The sequence below is a fragment of the Pseudonaja textilis genome, chromosome 5, assembly GCF_049901715.1.
Source record: "Pseudonaja textilis isolate UNSWEBS1 chromosome 5, rPseTex1.2, whole genome shotgun sequence".
Classification (NCBI taxonomy): Eukaryota; Metazoa; Chordata; class Lepidosauria; order Squamata; family Elapidae; genus Pseudonaja; species Pseudonaja textilis.
This window is the reverse complement of record NC_141994.1, coordinates 34,610,108-34,627,821: the sequence shown is the minus strand read 5'-3', so window position 1 is coordinate 34,627,821 and position 17,714 is coordinate 34,610,108. Positions and strand designations below refer to the sequence as shown.

Genomic DNA, 17,714 nt, shown 5'->3' with positions numbered 1-17,714 from the left:
CTTGCCTTGCAATAAGGCTAATATAATATCAAGTAAAGAAATATAATACTGATAAGAGTACAATGGTTTACATTGGACGCACAATAAATAGCAATAGCACTTAGACCACCTCATAGTACATCACAGCACACTGGGCACTTTACATTAAATATTACAATATGAACCCAGGAGAGAATAGATAAGACATGAATTGCCATTGGTAATTCATAATTGAACTACATAAGATTATTCTTCAAACCAGTGATTGTTATTGTAAGACTAAAGCAAAATAAATAAATATTGACATTAAATCATTTTTTTGTATACCTGGATTCTTGCTAAACCAAATTTCAGTTGGAAAGGAAAATAGATGGGAAAATAGAGTGAAAATCTAGAAATACGCTATGTGAGGGTGAGCAGTTGCCATGTTCTGAAGAACATGGAAGATTCGGGGGAGGGGGACTCATTTTAATACGGGAACAGAACAAGAGCATGGAGCGAAGTACTAATCTCTCATCTTGAAATGATAAAGCATTCTGATTATTAGTATTAGTATTAATTGCTAGGCAGTAGCTGACTGATAGGCTTTTATTTCTATTACATAATGTTACATAATTTACACTACACCAGTGTAAGGAATAGGTTTTCTTAATATTTCAATTTAGACAATGCTTCAGTTCAGAATTATTATTCCAGAATTCCAATCTGAATTCATACAGTTGTCTTTGCAATAAGATAAAAATGTTTTTTCATTAGCTTTTAAAAAAAATTATACAACCCTGATATTCCTTAGTGATGTCCGATCCAATTACTAATCAGATCTCATTCTGTTTAGCTTTCTAAGATCAGCCAAGACTGGCAAAGTATTGCTGTATTTGATAGAACATAGTTAATTGAAATATAATTTTTACGAGCTTAAACTACATGTTTAATATACAGTTATTAATATGTTTCACTGTAGACCAATAAATTTGAAGAAATGTGTTAAGATTCACGTGCAAGTAAAACCAAATTCCACTGGGAAAAAAAGTAATTAAACACAAAATGTTAGCTGAGAATCAGTAAATTCATTACTTTAATTCAAATGATTGGAGCTAAAATAAAGAAATAGAATATCAAGTATGATTTTCAGTTGACTAGTACAAATCTTTTAATTGTGAAAAGTGACTTTCTGAAGGAACTCTTTGTTTTTCCTGACTTCGAAAAATGCTTTGCCTAAAGTAATCTAATATGTTAACATTATAGGACAGTGAAGTTATTATTAGGGATAAGAAGACAGATGCTTCAGAGACATTCTGGAATCCAACACCTGAGATCAGGCAGCGCAGATTAAGAAGATACACAGTGAAGTTTGAGGAACAAGATGACTTTGAATCAGAGAAGTAAGTTCATTCTAAAACTTTTTTTCTGATTGATTATGCAGAGGTTCTTAAACATTTCCTGGATATATTTAGAAAGTTGAAAGCACTTTATAGGTGCCCTCATAAAACTGGCTGATGTGGCAGATGTGTTTGAACAAAGGTGTTGTTTCATTCTATTCCGTCTAGCCTCCTAAGAAGTTGTTTATCGGGTTGAGGAGTAATGCAGAAAGGATAAGTTTGGAAACCATAGCCTAGCTTATCCATTGGAGAAAGAATCCTTATTTTAAGTTTAATTAATTTTTATAGCATTCTTCCAGTGGTGTATTAACCATTAAGCAGACTAAGCACGTGCTTAGGGCTCCAGGCCCAAAGGGGACACCACAAAAACTTTTATGTCGCCTAAGCTTGGCTTCATTTGTACAGTATGTACAAAGGAGGGGGGCACCAAGATTTGTCAGTGCTTAGGGCACCAGTGAGCCACTGCATTCTTCATTTGTTATTTTTAGTTTGGGGTTTTTTATGTTTATTTAGATGCACAATTTGCTTGATATCTTTATATATCTGCCTTAGGATTGTATTAATGAGTATTAACTGGAAAAAAATTCAGGAAAGTAAAATGCTAATGGAGATATTATAATTGTATTAGATATTTATTCTAATGATATAACAAAAGAAAATTTTCAGCAAAGCTCTTCTCCCCAGTATCTGACCTTTTTACTGCTGTTATTCTTACCGGTTAGACTTTGGCAACATGTGACTCGAGCTATAAATAATAAAGACCAAACAGAAGCAACTCAAGAAAAATATATACTGGAAGAAGCACAACGGAAAGCTGCCAAGGAAAGGAAAGCGCTAAATGAAGTGTGGGTCTGCAGACTATTTGAGCCAGATCCACTTACAGGAGAATGGAATTACAGATATGCAGAGTAAGTCTTGGAAGAGGAGAGCTTTTTTCCCTTTTCTGCAGATAATGCTCCTTCATAATATAGTATAAACTAAGTGTATAATTTGTCTGTGGTTTAGAGAGAAGTAGCTGTTACCCCTTCAGAAAAATTTTAACGGTGTAGGTGTAGCACTTTTCCATTTCCACAGTTCTAGCTGAAAAGAATACAAGCAGTTCAGGTTTGAATTCTGGAGTCCTTGGTGCTCTCTGATCCAATTTGCTTGATGTTTCATTACCCAACTTGGTTGCTTCATCAGTGCATTGGTAAAATGCCTCTAAGCATACAAACTCAAAAAGCACCACACCATCCAAGCTATATCTTGCGGGAAAACAGTCAATTGTTTGTGAGTCAATTGTTGGTGTGTGCAGTCACAAAGAACTCTAAGGACAACACAGAGTAATCTGTCCATAACTGATGGTGACATTCCTCAATTCAAGATTGTGTCATCATTGACCAGATCTAATGTGTGACCTCAACTGAGTTGGGCCAGAGATAAATCAAATCAGGTCCATGTTTACCTGGTGACCATGAATTCTTGAACTGCTCTCCATTCCACATGCATGAAAGGTAGATTGATGTCCTCAAGTACCATAACCTGTGCCACAGGTTGAAATAGTTCAAGTGGGGAGTTTTCTTTGCAGCAGGGAGGTTGGTAAATGCCAACCTTGCCGCAGCAACAATCTCCTGATCCCTACAGCCCAACTTACAAACAAACTTGTTATCTGCAGAAGAACACCCCCAGAAGACATCAGAGCTTCTCAAATAACATCGCTACATCATTGCCTCAGCTGTGAGTTTGTGCTTGAGCTACACATAGAAGCCAGTTTGGTGCATCTCTGTAAAGATGTATACATGCTTATGCTTCAGTAATGCACACAAGGTTAACTGTCTCATTCACAAGTCATGGATGAGGGAAGGTTTATTACAGGCTGACCAACAACATGTAGCAACAGCTGGATTTCTATATTAGATGCTAATGGTATACATTTTAAAAATACGATAACTACTGCTTTGCTGAAAGTAATAGGTGTGACGTGTTAATCCTCTCGCTTTATCTAAAGTATGTACACATTTTTGTGCATAGTACAAGACCATGGGATCCACTGAATGACATGATACAGTTTGAAAAAGATGGCATTATTCAGACCAAAGTAAGACATCGTACACCAATGGTATGTTCTTGGCCTTATTTTTTATTACTATATTATTCAGTTGAGATTTCTCTAGGGACAGGAAATTCCCTTGAAATAGCCACTTTCTGCCTTTGCTTCCCTGACAGCTAAAATATACTGCTTTGAGGAGTTCAATCTCTGGTCTGCTTTTAGCAGTTTTCTTCTGAGCTCTGCACTTTATATTTGTAAAATGTATATTATGCTATCCGCACTTCAGACAATTGCACTGGGAATGACAAAGTAATAATTTGTTAATTAGAATTTAACCTGATATTTAAATATAACCATTTTTTTAGCTGTGCCCATTTTTTCCTATATGGCTTCTTTCTCTTTAAATAAGATCCTGAGCTCCATAAAAAATTGTCCCCCTTAAATATAACAGATTAAGGAAACTTTATGACACCAGTTGTATTCTAACGCATTGTAGATTTATCCAAATCTTGTAGGACTTAATTATTTCATATTTAGCTTTTAAAACCCGAAAGTTGAATAGCACATCTTTTATGATACTGTTAATTTTGGTGATTTAGGTCTGCAGTTTCCCCTAAGAGAGGACACAAAGCATATACTGAACAGTGTATGACAATGTAAAGAAAATGGGAGAATGCCAATGAAATGGGTATGACCATATCACATGAGTGGGTTAAAACCACCACCACCCCTTTTTTTTCCTGATTTTGAAGCAAGATTGTAGAGGAAGGGAATCTGTCAATCCTATTTATTCTATAGCTTGCACAAGACTATTAGTGTGTCTTCCAACTAAAAATATCATATGTTGTTGTTAGTTGCAAAGTCATGTCCAACCCATTGCAACCCCAGGGACAACATTCCTCCAGGCCTTCCTGTCCTCTACCATCCCCCAGAGTCCGCGCATACTGCTTCAGTGACTCCATCCAGCCACCTCATTTTCTGTCGTCCCCTTTCTTTTGCCCTCAATCTTTCCCAGCATTAGGTTCTTCTCCAGTGAGTTCTTCCTTCTCATTAGGTGGCCAAAGTATTTGAGTTTCATCTTTAGGATCTGGCCTTCTAAAGAGCAGTCAGAGTTGATCTCCTCTAGGACTGACTGGTTTGATCACCTTGCATTGCAATCCAAGGGACTTGCAGTAGTCTTCTCTAGCACCATAGTTCAAAGGCCTCAATTCTTTGGCACTCAGCCTTTATGGTCCAACTAAAAATATGATATAAATATTTTATTGAAAGTTTTTTAAAAAAAGATAAAACTAATACAAAGTAAAGGAGGAAAAAAGAAAAAGGCAAAAAGTACCAAAAGAAATAGAAGTATCTGATTTCCTTTGCAGCAAACATAAATATGATTACAAATCACGCATATACACATCTCTTCATCTGTGGTTATACAAATGCTTTTTCCTAATATCTGTTTTATAATTATTAAAAATCAAAAGTTCATTTTTTTCTGTTTCAATCAAAATGTCTATAACCAGCAATAAATATAGATGTTGTCTTTTCTCTAAAAAAAATTATCTGCATGTTCCATCATCTTTATCAACCATTATTTGGTTGTGGATGGTCCTGAATTTTTCTACTTTTGAGCATATAATTTCACTGCAGTTACCATGTCTAAAAGCAAATTTCCATGACTTTTTCCCACCTGTTCATCTATTGGTCTCAAAATAAAAACCTCTTGTTTCAATAGTACATTTATCTTTAGAATCTTCTAAATTACCATTGTGAATGTATCGTAGGCAACGTTTTCTTGGCTTTTTTATACATTCACCAAATATGATAAAATGTCCTTTCATCTTCATATTTCCAACATAAATTTGAAGTGCTTTTATATATACTAGAAATTTTCTCTGATGGCATATACCAATAGCACATCCTTTTATGAGTATTCTCTTCAAGATTACAATATTAAGCAAATTTCAGTCCTTTCAAACACATATTTTCCCACTGATCTATTTTTCTAGTTTTTAGCCCTATCATACATTCTTTCATTTTTTCTTCTTCTGTCTCAATTTTTAATGAAAGTTTATATCAGCAATTGCATATTCAACATTTGTACACAATTATATTTCAAACATTGCCTTATATCAGGTGTCAAACTGGCACCGCGTAGGCCAGATGCGTCACGCACAGGCTACACCAACCCCTGCTCTGCAAAAGTAAAAAATGTTGCAATAACATGTGATGCGATCGAGTTTGACACTCTTGTCTTATATTCTTAAAACCATAAAATCCACTTTAAACCTTGATTATAAGTGTAGATAGGAAAATCATTGACAAGTATACTCTTCCACTATTATATTTTCTCCTGATTTTATTTTACATTTTCTTGAGAAAATTCTATTATAACATGATAAGTAACCATTTGTGTTTACTTATATTTCTCTTCTAAAGAGAAATGTTTAAAATGTTTCTTCTTCTGAGAGCCACAAAGCTGTTTTCGGACACAACCTAGATTCATATTCAATATTCTCAGAGTGTCATGTCTAAAATAATGACTTTTAAAATCGACATTAATCTTATCTTTGTTGTACACAAACGTATATGCCACCCAAATCTCAAATTGTGTCCTAACTCCAATAACTTTCTGTTTCTCAGCAACACCCACTTCTTCATCCAAGCTAAACAACTAACAGCCAAGTATAATTTTAAATCAGATATACTCAGTCCTCCCTTTTTGTTTGCATTTTGTAATATTTTATATTTAACTAACGGTTTTTCCCCTTAGATACATTCTTCTTAAACACAGCATCAGTTGTCAAAACAACTATTGTCTGAAACAAAAGTAAAGTTCTTGGCAAAACATTCATCAGAATCATAGAAATTCTCCCCATCGATGACCATTCTATTTTTGCAAACCTTAACAAAAAAATTTAACATCAATCTATTCTAGATATAATTGTTTTATAACAATTATAACATATAGTTTTATAAGGTACAGTTCATATTTCTTATAGTACTACCCAAATATTTGACCTTCTCAATCTTAAAACATATTTTATTCATCATTTGTTTGATCTTGTATTTCCATGTTTTTGATAACTTCTCTATCTTCAGTTTATTAATCTTAAAACCTGCTAATGCAGCATATTCTTTAAATTATTCATTAATAATTTAGTTCGCTTTAAAGGGGCTTCCCACACCAACACTAAACCATCTGCAAAAGCTCTTAATGTCAAGATTCCAATTAATACATCCCATTCAATAAGAACTCCAAGGCAGGCAATTTCCTCAAAGAACATTTTATTGGGACGTATCATATTGGCACATTCTTGGTGGAAAACCAACTCTAAATTCCTGCCAGTTTTACACCCAATTAAATGTAAAACTTTGTCACTTCACCCCAGAGTCTCCAGTCACATGGTCCAATCAACATGTAGTCCAGTTGCTTGGTGACCTCAGTCTCCACCTTTCAAACACCTGTATCAATGTCCTTGATTCCCAGGGGAAAGGTAACATCCCAGCTATCTCTACACCCCGCTCCCTGGCCTCTTCGCTCCAGGCTGTGTCAGCCCTGAAGCAATGAGAAGAGAAACCTCCCTAGAGAAAAGCTACAAAAAGAAAATGGCCACAGTTTGGCCAATTTCAGGGTTGACACTTAATTTGTATGTCGCCCTGTAATCTTTACCACCCCAATCTTCTCATCTTGTTTTATGTCTCTGTTCTATATTTCAAGAGCTAAAATAAACAAGAAAGGAAACAATAGGCAGCCTTGTCTTTTTCTTTTTTCACATAGTTTGGCTAAATATCCATTAGGAATTATTTGTGCTGCCTGTGAAGTATAAATTTACCTGTTTATGAAATTATCTCTAAAACTTCCTGTGTTTTGGAGAAGGATGTTCATATCCTTTATGCAAATTAAATGATATTGATAAAAAATAAAACAGTCACATATATTATGTCCCACTTATAATTTCAGTATCATTTCTTTTCTTTTTTCTCTTCACAATTTACAAACCAACATTTTATTGTTTATTCACAAATTCTTTGTTTTTCATATTTCAGTTTTATATTGATTTCTTTTTTTTTAATATGGATAGCTATTGTTATGAAAATATTTTCCAGTTATTTGAATAGAAATACCTCCTAGAATACAAATTAATTTGGGAAAAATATTCTTTTTAGTTATTCACCTTTCCTCAAAGGTTGAGGTTTAATAACTCATCTATCCATATTTAAAGAAACCTCTTTATTTATTGAATTTATGTCTAATGTTACTAATTGAGCTATATCTTTCAGTATGCACACATTTAAATATTTAGTGGTTGAGTACAAGTATGATATTGATGTTCCTTTAATGGGCGGATAACCACATTTTCACCTACTGGTATCTTCTGTTTGGAGCAGATAATAGAATATCCTGCAACTTTATTAGGCTTCTGTCATTTGCATCAACACTGGAGTAGTAGTGTGAGCTTTATAATTTATCTTTGCTGCAGAGGAAATATCTATTTATAGAATAATTAGTTCCCAATGTGTCTAAAAAATGAGGAAGACAAAACTTATTGTCTATGTAGGCTATATTGCAGTTGTCACTGTGGATGGAAAGCAGGTCAAATCCTGAGCCAATTGCAAAAACTTTCTGTATCTGCACATTTTTACACAGAAAGAGTGTCTACATTTGGAGTCTACATGGGTTATTTTAGGATTTCCCTTTGATCCAGGGGGATTGTGACATCCAGAATCCGCCTTCTAGCCAGAGTTCTCAGCTGCTATTTCTCTCTGCTTTTTCAGCCCACCATAATTCCACACCAAAAGTTTCCTTTTCCCAACTAAAAATAGAAAGTTCTGTTGCTGATTTTCAGTTGTAAAAAATTAAACAGGGCCACAAAAAATACTACTTTAGGATTTATTATAACTATGAAAGATGGGTTAATCATTTATAAAGGAATAATTTTAAAAACTGATTTGCAAGCCCTGCCCATCCTTGCTGTATAGGATTGGGTCCATATTTGCTTTTCTGGAGCCAGAAGATAATCAAATTCTTTAAGTTGAATGTTTATTATCTCAGTTATCTCCTCTCAGTGTCACCTGTTGTCTTCCAGTATGGCAAGTGAAGTGGGTTGCAAGAAGATAGTGTAAACAAAGATTTCTACCACTCATTTCTTGCACACCAGCAGAAGACTGCTAACCATAATTGTCTTTTTGTTTCTGAGCAGTAAAGCTGATAAAAATGTGTATTACAGGTTACTGTTGCAAAAATAAAACGGTCTGCTAAGTCTAAAAAAGAAGAATGTGGCTTCTCCTCACCAGAGCCTGATAATCCAGACTCATCAGGAAGTGAAGGTAAATGCTACCTTGGTTTACTTTGCCCTTCTTTCTAAAACTATGCTGAATAAAGTACAAGCATGCCTAAATTTGATTATCTGTAAACTAAAGATACTGTTTTTGTTTTGGTGCCTTCAAATTATTGTTGATTCCTGGCAATTTCCTGGTTTAGTCCCTGCAGGTTTCATGATAAGATTTTTCGGGGTGGTTTGCTGTTGCGTCCTTCCTAGGGCTCAGAGAGATGGATTGGCTGAAATCACCCAGCTAGCTTCATGTCCAAGACAGAAATAGACTCTCAATCTCAGTTTTCTAACCCAGTACCTTTAATCACTACGCCAAACTGGGTTTCCATGTTAAATTTATTTAATATTTTCTGTCCTGGCTTGTAAAATCATTTTTTTAATGAGAAAAAAAATGAGTTTTAATTCATATCTGATAAACTAAAATACTGGTTTCTATGTGATTTATATATTTTACCTGTTTGACTAATTTTGAATTACTTCTGAAGCACAACTCAAACATAACACAAGAATCCGAAAGAAAACAGTAGATCTTGCTGAACTGCAAAGTGCCATTGAATCTATAAAGTTAACACAGGAAGATATTCGGAGGTATGTTTGCAGTATTTTTTTTAAAATCACATTCCATAACAGGATTGTTGATGTTTCTCCATGCCGCACTCTCTAAATTCCCAGAATGCTCTCTCATTACCTCAGCATAACTTCTGTTGGAGCTTTTGGGCACATATCCAAAAAAAAGCACTAAGCTACACTCATCTACCATGTTATAGTGAAAGCATACATCTCTGGATTCTACATCGGCTCCAGAGATATTGAAAACAGAGATTGTGCTTGACACTATTGCTTTGCTGCATGGCTGCCTCCTTTTTATTTAAGTAAAATAAAATCAGATGGGCAGGAAATCTTGTGGGCATTAAGGGGAAATGTAACTAAGTACATAAAAACCTAAAGATGCCGATTTCGAGACCTGGGGATTTAGAGCAAACCTTGACCTTTAAATGTCTAAATAACTAAAGAAACTCTCTTGAGAGATAATGCTGCAGTTATATTCTCCTAATCACTATAAGACCTGACTAAAGTACACATTTTCATATAATATTTTTTTAAGTTACTGCTTAAAATATTTCTGTCATGCCTTTCAGTTCCAAAATACAAAACTACTGAAAATCAGAGATCAATAGAAAATAAGGTAACATTTTAATAAAAGAATATATGGGGACATAAATATTAGTATCTTGGTGTGACTTTTCCAAGATTTTCCCTTTATTATTCAGTATAATGCAAAACAAAATGAAAGGGAAAGAAGATTTAGATAGCTTGATAAGGTAGTAGGTACACTTACCTTCAAATGCAGTTGATATATGTTCATATCTTTATTTTCCTTAAAGATCCTTACTCTGTAGCACTTTTATTCTATTCCCTTAATTCTCTATAATGTCACATTTACTTCTTGTTTAATTTCATGCAAATGTATTTTCACCATCTAATAAGGCCACTTTATGTAGATTTCACTGTCATATTTTGAGATCAATTTGTTTTTCTTCCAAATTGATGAGAACACTGACGATGTTACCTGGTTGGGTAATAAAACATCTGCAAGAAAACAATCAAGCTCAGAGAGCACAAAGGAAAATAGCTTGCCTTTTACTTGATTGTGCCTTAAATGAGTCCATTGATGTTACTGCTAATTGTCTTCCCTTTTCTTCCACTTTTCTTAGCATTATAGGCTTCTTAAGATAGATAGGCCTTTGTATAAGGTGTCCAAAATATGATATTTTAAGCCTTCTCATTTGTTCCTCAGAAATTATAGATTATTTGTTTAATGATCCATTTGTTTGTGTATTTGGCTAACCATGGAATTCACAGAATTATTTTTCAACATTAAATTTCAAAATACACTATCTGTTTCTTCAAAATTCAAATGTTGCTTCCATAAAGTATCACAGAATATCATTGTCTATATTATTCTGATCTTTGTAGGCAAAGATACATCCCAGCTTTTTCCAAGGCCTTCACTGCCACTCTACAAGTGTTAGTCTACATCATATTTCTTGACTGCTGATTCCTTTACTATTGGTATTCTTCAATATCTTTACTGTCACTTACAAGACTGGTTGCTGTACCTGTTGTCGTTATAATTTTATTTAACATTAAACCCATTTTTTCATCATGTTCCTTGACTTTTATCATTAAATCTTGCAGATCTTTTGCATTTTCAGCTGTCAGAAGTGTTAGCAGCATAGCACAGGTTATTGGTTTTTCTTCCTCACATTTTAAAACCATAGTCATCTTCTTCATAATCAGCAGCTTCCCCCAATATATAGTCAACATATAGCTGAATAAATAAAGTGAGAATAGCCAGCTTGTTTTAATCTTTTGCTGACCTAGAACCAGTCTGTTTGCCATATTCTGTCCTTCATGGCTGTATGGTAGGTTCTCATGAGACAATGAGATGTTCTGGGATTCCTATTTATTAAGTAAATGGGAATGCCAGAACATGAGATGAGCATTTGCCTACCTACAGAAAAAGATCCATATTTTTCCTAAATGCATATACCTTTTTTTAGTAAGAGTTAATATCCATATAATTTTAAGAGTTGAACTTTTGAACTTTCAGATTAATAAAACATTCAGAAGCTTTGTGGGAAACATGATATCCTGAAGCTGAACTTGTAATGAGTACTTTTTCTGCCAAGGATGTTGCTTTGTTAGCTTCAGAAGTAGATCCAAATGCTTTGTACTGCCATAATAAATAACAGCATGAATTTGGTTCTTTAAATACACTTACAATAGACATAAAACATAATTACAACAGTAAGATAGTTTGTGAAGCCTGTAAGAACTATCCATAATCTTGTAGTACTGTGACCTACATACACTATGATCTAAATTTCACTAAAATCCTATTAATAGATAACAAGATTGTTAAACAATCGAATACTGTATGCAGTAATGCCCACATCAGGGATGAAAATAACAAAATTGGGGGGGGTCTTGATTCAAGCTCTTCTTCATTTGTATGTTATGACGTGTAGAAAGGAGCAGGGATTTTGTCACACTGCTGCTAAGCTATCTTGGCTGTTTTGACATACACATTTCCCAGGAGAATCCATTGGTATGCTTGTCAAGTCTTTATTCAATACACTGAATCAGTATTCAGTATCTTCTCTGACATTTGGAATATTTCATCCCTTCAAAATGGTTTAATGTACTTGAAATGTTTATCATGCTCTAATGAAAAAACAATGATAGCAGTGTAGATATTTAAATTTATCATGTTAACTAATGGGAGAAAAGATTATTTTTTAAAAAAAATTGAATTTGCTTCTGATCTAAAGTCAGAATGGACTATACTTGAAGTGATATGAAGTATAGGGGGTTATTTCTGGAATCCAGACCAGGCAGCCTTCCAGAATGCTTATTTGGATTTTCTGATAAGTGAATTGAATCCCCATTCACCACACCCTCATACTTGTGATGCTGATAGGTAAGGATTTAATGAATTTGTGGATTTTTAGGAAATGCAAGCCCATAGCAATTTATTGGCTACATTTATTTTTATGTTACCTTTAATATATTTAATATTTATAGAATTACATATTTAAAATTTGATCCCCTATATGTGAAATCCTTTGAAGTCACTTGGAATTGAGGTCAAGATATGCACTATCACCTATTCATGTGATATTTAATAAATATGTGACTGTACAGTATGTGTACAATAGTAAAACATAAATAATTGGAAGGAAAATAAGTCATGGGTTAAAAATTAATTCAGAGGTGGTTTTAAAAATTGCTGAATATATGAAGAGAAGAATTGCATGAATATGTTTTTAAAATGTAGTAAATGCTACAATTAAAAGATGGAATGGTCTGCCTAGCTTTCTAAAGAAGCAGTCAGTCCAGTGTGGAGTTGTTGTTTTTTACACAACCCTTTTGAAATGTATAGGAGCAATGCTTCAACAACTTCCTTTCAATTTTCCACTATCCTGTCATCCTCTTCCTACTTTACACATATTCGTATCAATTATATAGCGTGTCTTATACCTTGCTAGAATAATTTGTACGAATTGTACTATTTTAATTCAGAAGCTGATAAACTTGGGATCCATATATTTCTTTCAAATTTTTTATGATGCTTAGTTGGTAATCTCTGGATTTAACTAAATTTGTTTTTTTTTTTAAATAGGGATATTACAGCATTAAGAACACGAATGACTTCAAGTTTGCCAACGCCAGATAATAACTTCTTTCAATTCAAGCACTATGTCTTCATTTTGCTGATGGTTCTCCTGCAACTTATAATCAATTACTTATTCAAATAGAATATCTGGACAGAAGAATATCTATGAAGTGGAATTATTACGGTCTTCATGGGACCATCTTTAAAGCTTGGTTTGGCTTCAAATGAGGCAATATTATCCAAGGGCCCAGAAGATTCAGACTCAAAAGATTGGGCTCATATGGAATAGTGTATTATTCCATCCTAGCCAGATGACATGGACAATGCTTATGTGCCAGTACTTCTTCACATCTTCCAAATGCTGGATAACTGCCTTGCATGTTCTAAGGTGTCATAAACTATTATAAATACCAATATAGAATATACCAGTTTGGAATTTGAGGACCCTATTTTGTTATAATCAATCCCTATTGGACATGCTAGCAAAAGAAGTAAATTTTGACCTAAGACTTTTCTTCCTAAGATTAATCAATCTTACTTCAATATGAAAATAACGCCAAGGGATATTAATTCAGAAAATTCAATAATTGCAGAAAAATGAAACTGCTCACCTGTTCATGGCCATTAAGAACATGTGAGCTATTAATCATTAACATTGTATTAACTGCATCAATTTTCAGGGATAGTTAATGAGGGGTTTTCCCTTAGGTTGTAATAGTCGATCTTTGCTAATAGTATTAGTCAGTTTGAGAGAAAGAAACATTTCAGCTGTCCAGAGAAGTAAACCACTTTTGTGCCAAAGCAGTATTTTGATTCCTTTCTTCCCAAATTGAAACTCTTATTGACTGCTACTGTTTATTTAACTTTAGGGATACTAATAATGAGATGCAGAGGAATAGGAAGTGTACTATTTAGACAATAAAAAAGGAAGCTATTTTAAGTTAATTATAAAATTCTTAATGATTGACCTCTGAGATCCTATCTGTATGTTAAAAGTATGTTAACATTGGTTTTGTCCTTTCAGGTTACACAATTTGAACATAACTGCATCTGAATATTTATACTGCAAAAAAAAAAAATGGGTAGCAACATTCTTGTTCCAAGAATAAGTGACTCTGGAAGGTTCATCTACTCAGTTTTTGTTTAAGAAATATTTGGTTTCAAATGCCTCAGAATATAGCACATTTACCCTTACTTTCTTTATACTAAAATATTGAGCTGTTTTACTGAGTCTCTGTAAGTAAATTCACCAAATCTGGATTGGGCTGCATTAAATTTAAAAAGATGTATTAAATTACAGCTACGTTACTCCTGCTTTTCTGGTTTTTTTATATTTATATAGTATTTATTGAAGACTTATAGTCAATTTACAGGGCAGCAAGAAGCATATATCTTACATGATTTATATATTTTATAGCAAGTATGAAGTTTTCATTTAGAGATACATACTTTACATTTGGTCAATTCAGGATTATAGTACTCCCATCCCAAACCTAACTGTTTTAAAGATGTTGGAATACTTCAAAATGGAGTTTTATAACACCTGGGAATTACTTTCCCAACATCTTCTGACAATATCTGCATGAAAAAGGTAGCTGTAACCAACAGTTACAGTTTCCTGCCTGCCTTAAATTATGTTTTAAAAGTGCTACAGTTTAGAATGAGAAATGTATTACCGTTGAAGTAAACTGGTTGAATGCAGCCATAATTCAGATGCTTTATAAATTGATTGAAATGCAGTCACTGATATGTATGGTTTTATAAAAGAATAGCACAAATAAAGTGCAAATACATATGTTCTGACATATTTATTTATATGCATTTGGAGCAATTACCTATCTGTACATAAATGTTCAGTGATCGTAACTGTTGGATTTATTTGGTTTTCACTGTTTTGACAATGTCTCCTAATAGAAATACCACATTTATGTCAGCTGATATTTCTTCAGTTGTTGCTGAACTATTGTTCAGATGCTTTCTTTTAAACATTTCTATTCCTTCTAAACTCCCAAACCAGTTGCATTTTCAGTTACATTGTTTGTATTACTGGAGTCTAAATCACTCCTGTGTCAAGCACAGCTCAAAAGCTTAACATTTTTGTTGCATCTTCAAGTAAGTTCCTTGTGTGAACTGAAGAATCTGTTGCCTAACTAATTTTTGTATATGTCTGGTTATGAGCCCAGTCAGTACATTGTTTATATGATATTTAGTTTTATGAATACGATTCTACATTCTTTCGTTTAGATTTTTTTTCTGTGTATAGTAATAAGGAAGCTGTGACCTGACAGTTTGTAGAAATCTAAGGGCAGTAGTTTCCCCATAATGTTTAGTACTTAAAAGTAGAAAATAATCAGAACTGTGTGTTGACTTGTTTGTGTGTTTGTTTTAAAAAAAAATGCACTATAAGCCTTCAATATGCCATGTAATCATCAATATAACTACAATGAAATGTGTTGTGTAAAATAGTAAGTAGACTACTTGCAATATATAATTATTGTATCCTACGTTTGGCTGCTTTTTAACTTTTAGTTATCACTTAAGAGTACAACATACTCATTTTTCATGAAAAAGTTGCTTTTGACAACTAATCTGTAAAATATATCTAATGATTTTACAGCTCACTACCCTCCTGTGCCTTCAGGAAGATCTTCTTGCCAACTCAATATTAAATAAATGGGACAAGAGTTAAAATTGTTTTATTCAACATTTTGTTGTTTCTTGTCTTGATGGATGTTCTCAATTTTTTGGCATCTTTTAAGAGTGGGTGATCAGATACTTGAGTATTGTAACAGTGCCTTGATGGAGTTCGCAAAGCAATGAGGTATGTATATATAAGTATATTTTCAAGGTTGCACCATATCTATTCAAAAATGTTGTGGTATCAGTTACTTTCAATATTAATTTGGGTGAAGTATAAAAAGATGTATAATTACAGAAAAATACATCATTTTTTCTTTTGATAACTATGAAGGACCCAATATTGGAGTACATATTCTTGTATAATGAAACTGCAATGTTGTTTGTTGTTACTAAAAAATAGCCATAATAAAATTTGAACCACTAACAACCAGCTTCATTTTATTGTTTTAACGTGTGGATTCTGAGCAAAATGACTGAGGATGAAAATAAAAATATGTACGTTTCAATGGAAAAGACCTGTTCTAGTATTTCCTTGTTTAAATATCCACTTATATAATGGATGTAAATCTTGGCTATTTAAATGAGTAGCCTTCCACTTTTCTTGAAATCTTCATTTTTTTCTTCGTGTTTCTGGAATAAACTTGTTCTCATTTTTAATTCTCTTCTTTTTATTTTAACACTCTGTTTCGATTTTTATACTGCTAGACATTTTTAAACTGAAAATAGGCTGTTGTATGTTAAGGACCAGTGTTTAGTCCAATGCATATAATACATGTAACGAAAAAATGTGAAAACATTTACATATATATATGTGTGTGTGTGTGTGTGTGTGTGTTTTCTTAAGTTTTCGCGGGTATTCATGAAGCCTGATTATGGCAGATGGGATTCTGCCAAAACGTTGCTACAACTTTAAAAGCACAACTATAATGACGTGGGAAAATACCCGAACAAAGCTGAATACCATATATATGTACATATACATACATATGTGTGTGTGTGTGTAGGAAACTCCTATTTCTGTAAGTTTCCTATTTTTGCCCATCATGTAAAATACCATTATTATTATTATCATTGTTATTATTATTATTGCACTGTTCTATTTGCAAATCATGCTGCATGCAGTGTGATGAAGGAAATTAATTCCTTTGAACAGACTAGATTTGTGTGTTTCATGCGTAATTATATAGCTGAGTTTAAAAATTTGTTTAGAAGTAGATTTGTAAATTTAAAGTTCTACCACTGGTCTGTGGTTTTGTACAATTATAGAATAAAAAGCTGTAATCAATAATAGTACATGTGTTTGAATTTTACTTGTAAAACTTTAAGTACAATTTCTTGATAATGCAGTACTGCTGGAGGGAATGTAATGAAAATAAATAAATAAAAAAACAGTCTGCTTCTGTTTAGCATAATCATTGAATTTGATAAAAGGAGGTCATTTTGGAAAGACTGAAACAGACTTATTTAAGAAACACAACACCATGTTATTCTGATCTGTTTGGAGACTCTTGGTAGATAAATAGATTGAACACTATCTGAATATGCACAGCCCTTCCAGACATTAATTCCTATCTTCTATCACCTAGTCAGATTGTTTTGATTTTTGAAAAAGCTAAACAAGTCAGATTCAATTGATATTGGAGAGAACAACACTAGAAAACTCCAGGGTTATACAAGATAGATTTTGAAGTTAAAAACCAACAACACCCAGAAAGAAAGCAACAAAAAACTAATTCCATCATATTGCCAAGAATCAATTCAAGAGAATGTTTACATTAAAAATATGTATTATATATATGGTTGTATTAATGCTTATATTCTCTCTTGCAATAATTCTCATCTACAAGCAAAATATCCTTTTATATAGTGGACAATATTTCTATTCCAGAAGAATATAGTTTCTTAGGCAAAATTGGCAGTTCTGTTTTGACACTTACATGCGTGTGTGCACATATAAACACAAGGGGGAAGATCTTATGATAATAGAATTCTTTATTGGCCAAGTGTGGACACATGGAAAATTTGTCTTTGGTGCATGTTATCTCAGTGTAAATAAAATGAAAATATACATTCATCAAGAATCATAAGGTACAACACTTAATAATAGGCATAGGGTAGAAGTAAGCAATCAAATCATACTAGGAAACAAATCAGTATAAATTGTATGGGTACAAGCAATAAAG

The 17,714-nt window shown here is 33.2% G+C and overlaps 1 protein-coding gene across 5 annotated transcripts in view; it reads left to right on the top strand.

The window, feature by feature from the left end:
* Positions 1-16,816, top strand: part of OSBPL8 (oxysterol binding protein like 8) — an 81,932-nt gene extending 65,116 nt beyond the window's left edge. For 3 of the 5 annotated variants that reach the window (XM_087934479.1, XM_087934476.1, XM_087934478.1), the window contains 6 exons: positions 1,225-1,361; positions 2,081-2,266; positions 3,369-3,456; positions 8,607-8,706; positions 9,197-9,299; positions 12,898-16,816. In XM_087934479.1, coding sequence (XP_087790605.1) covers positions 1,225-1,361; positions 2,081-2,266; positions 3,369-3,456; positions 8,607-8,706; positions 9,197-9,299; positions 12,898-13,033 — 750 coding nt within the window. In that variant the 3' untranslated portion in view covers positions 13,034-16,816. The remainder of the gene's footprint in view (positions 1-1,224; positions 1,362-2,080; positions 2,267-3,368; positions 3,457-8,606; positions 8,707-9,196; positions 9,300-12,897) is intronic. The other 2 variants (XM_087934481.1, XM_087934480.1) reach the window with 2 other exon arrangements.
* The last annotated feature ends 898 nt before the right edge of the window (positions 16,817-17,714 follow it).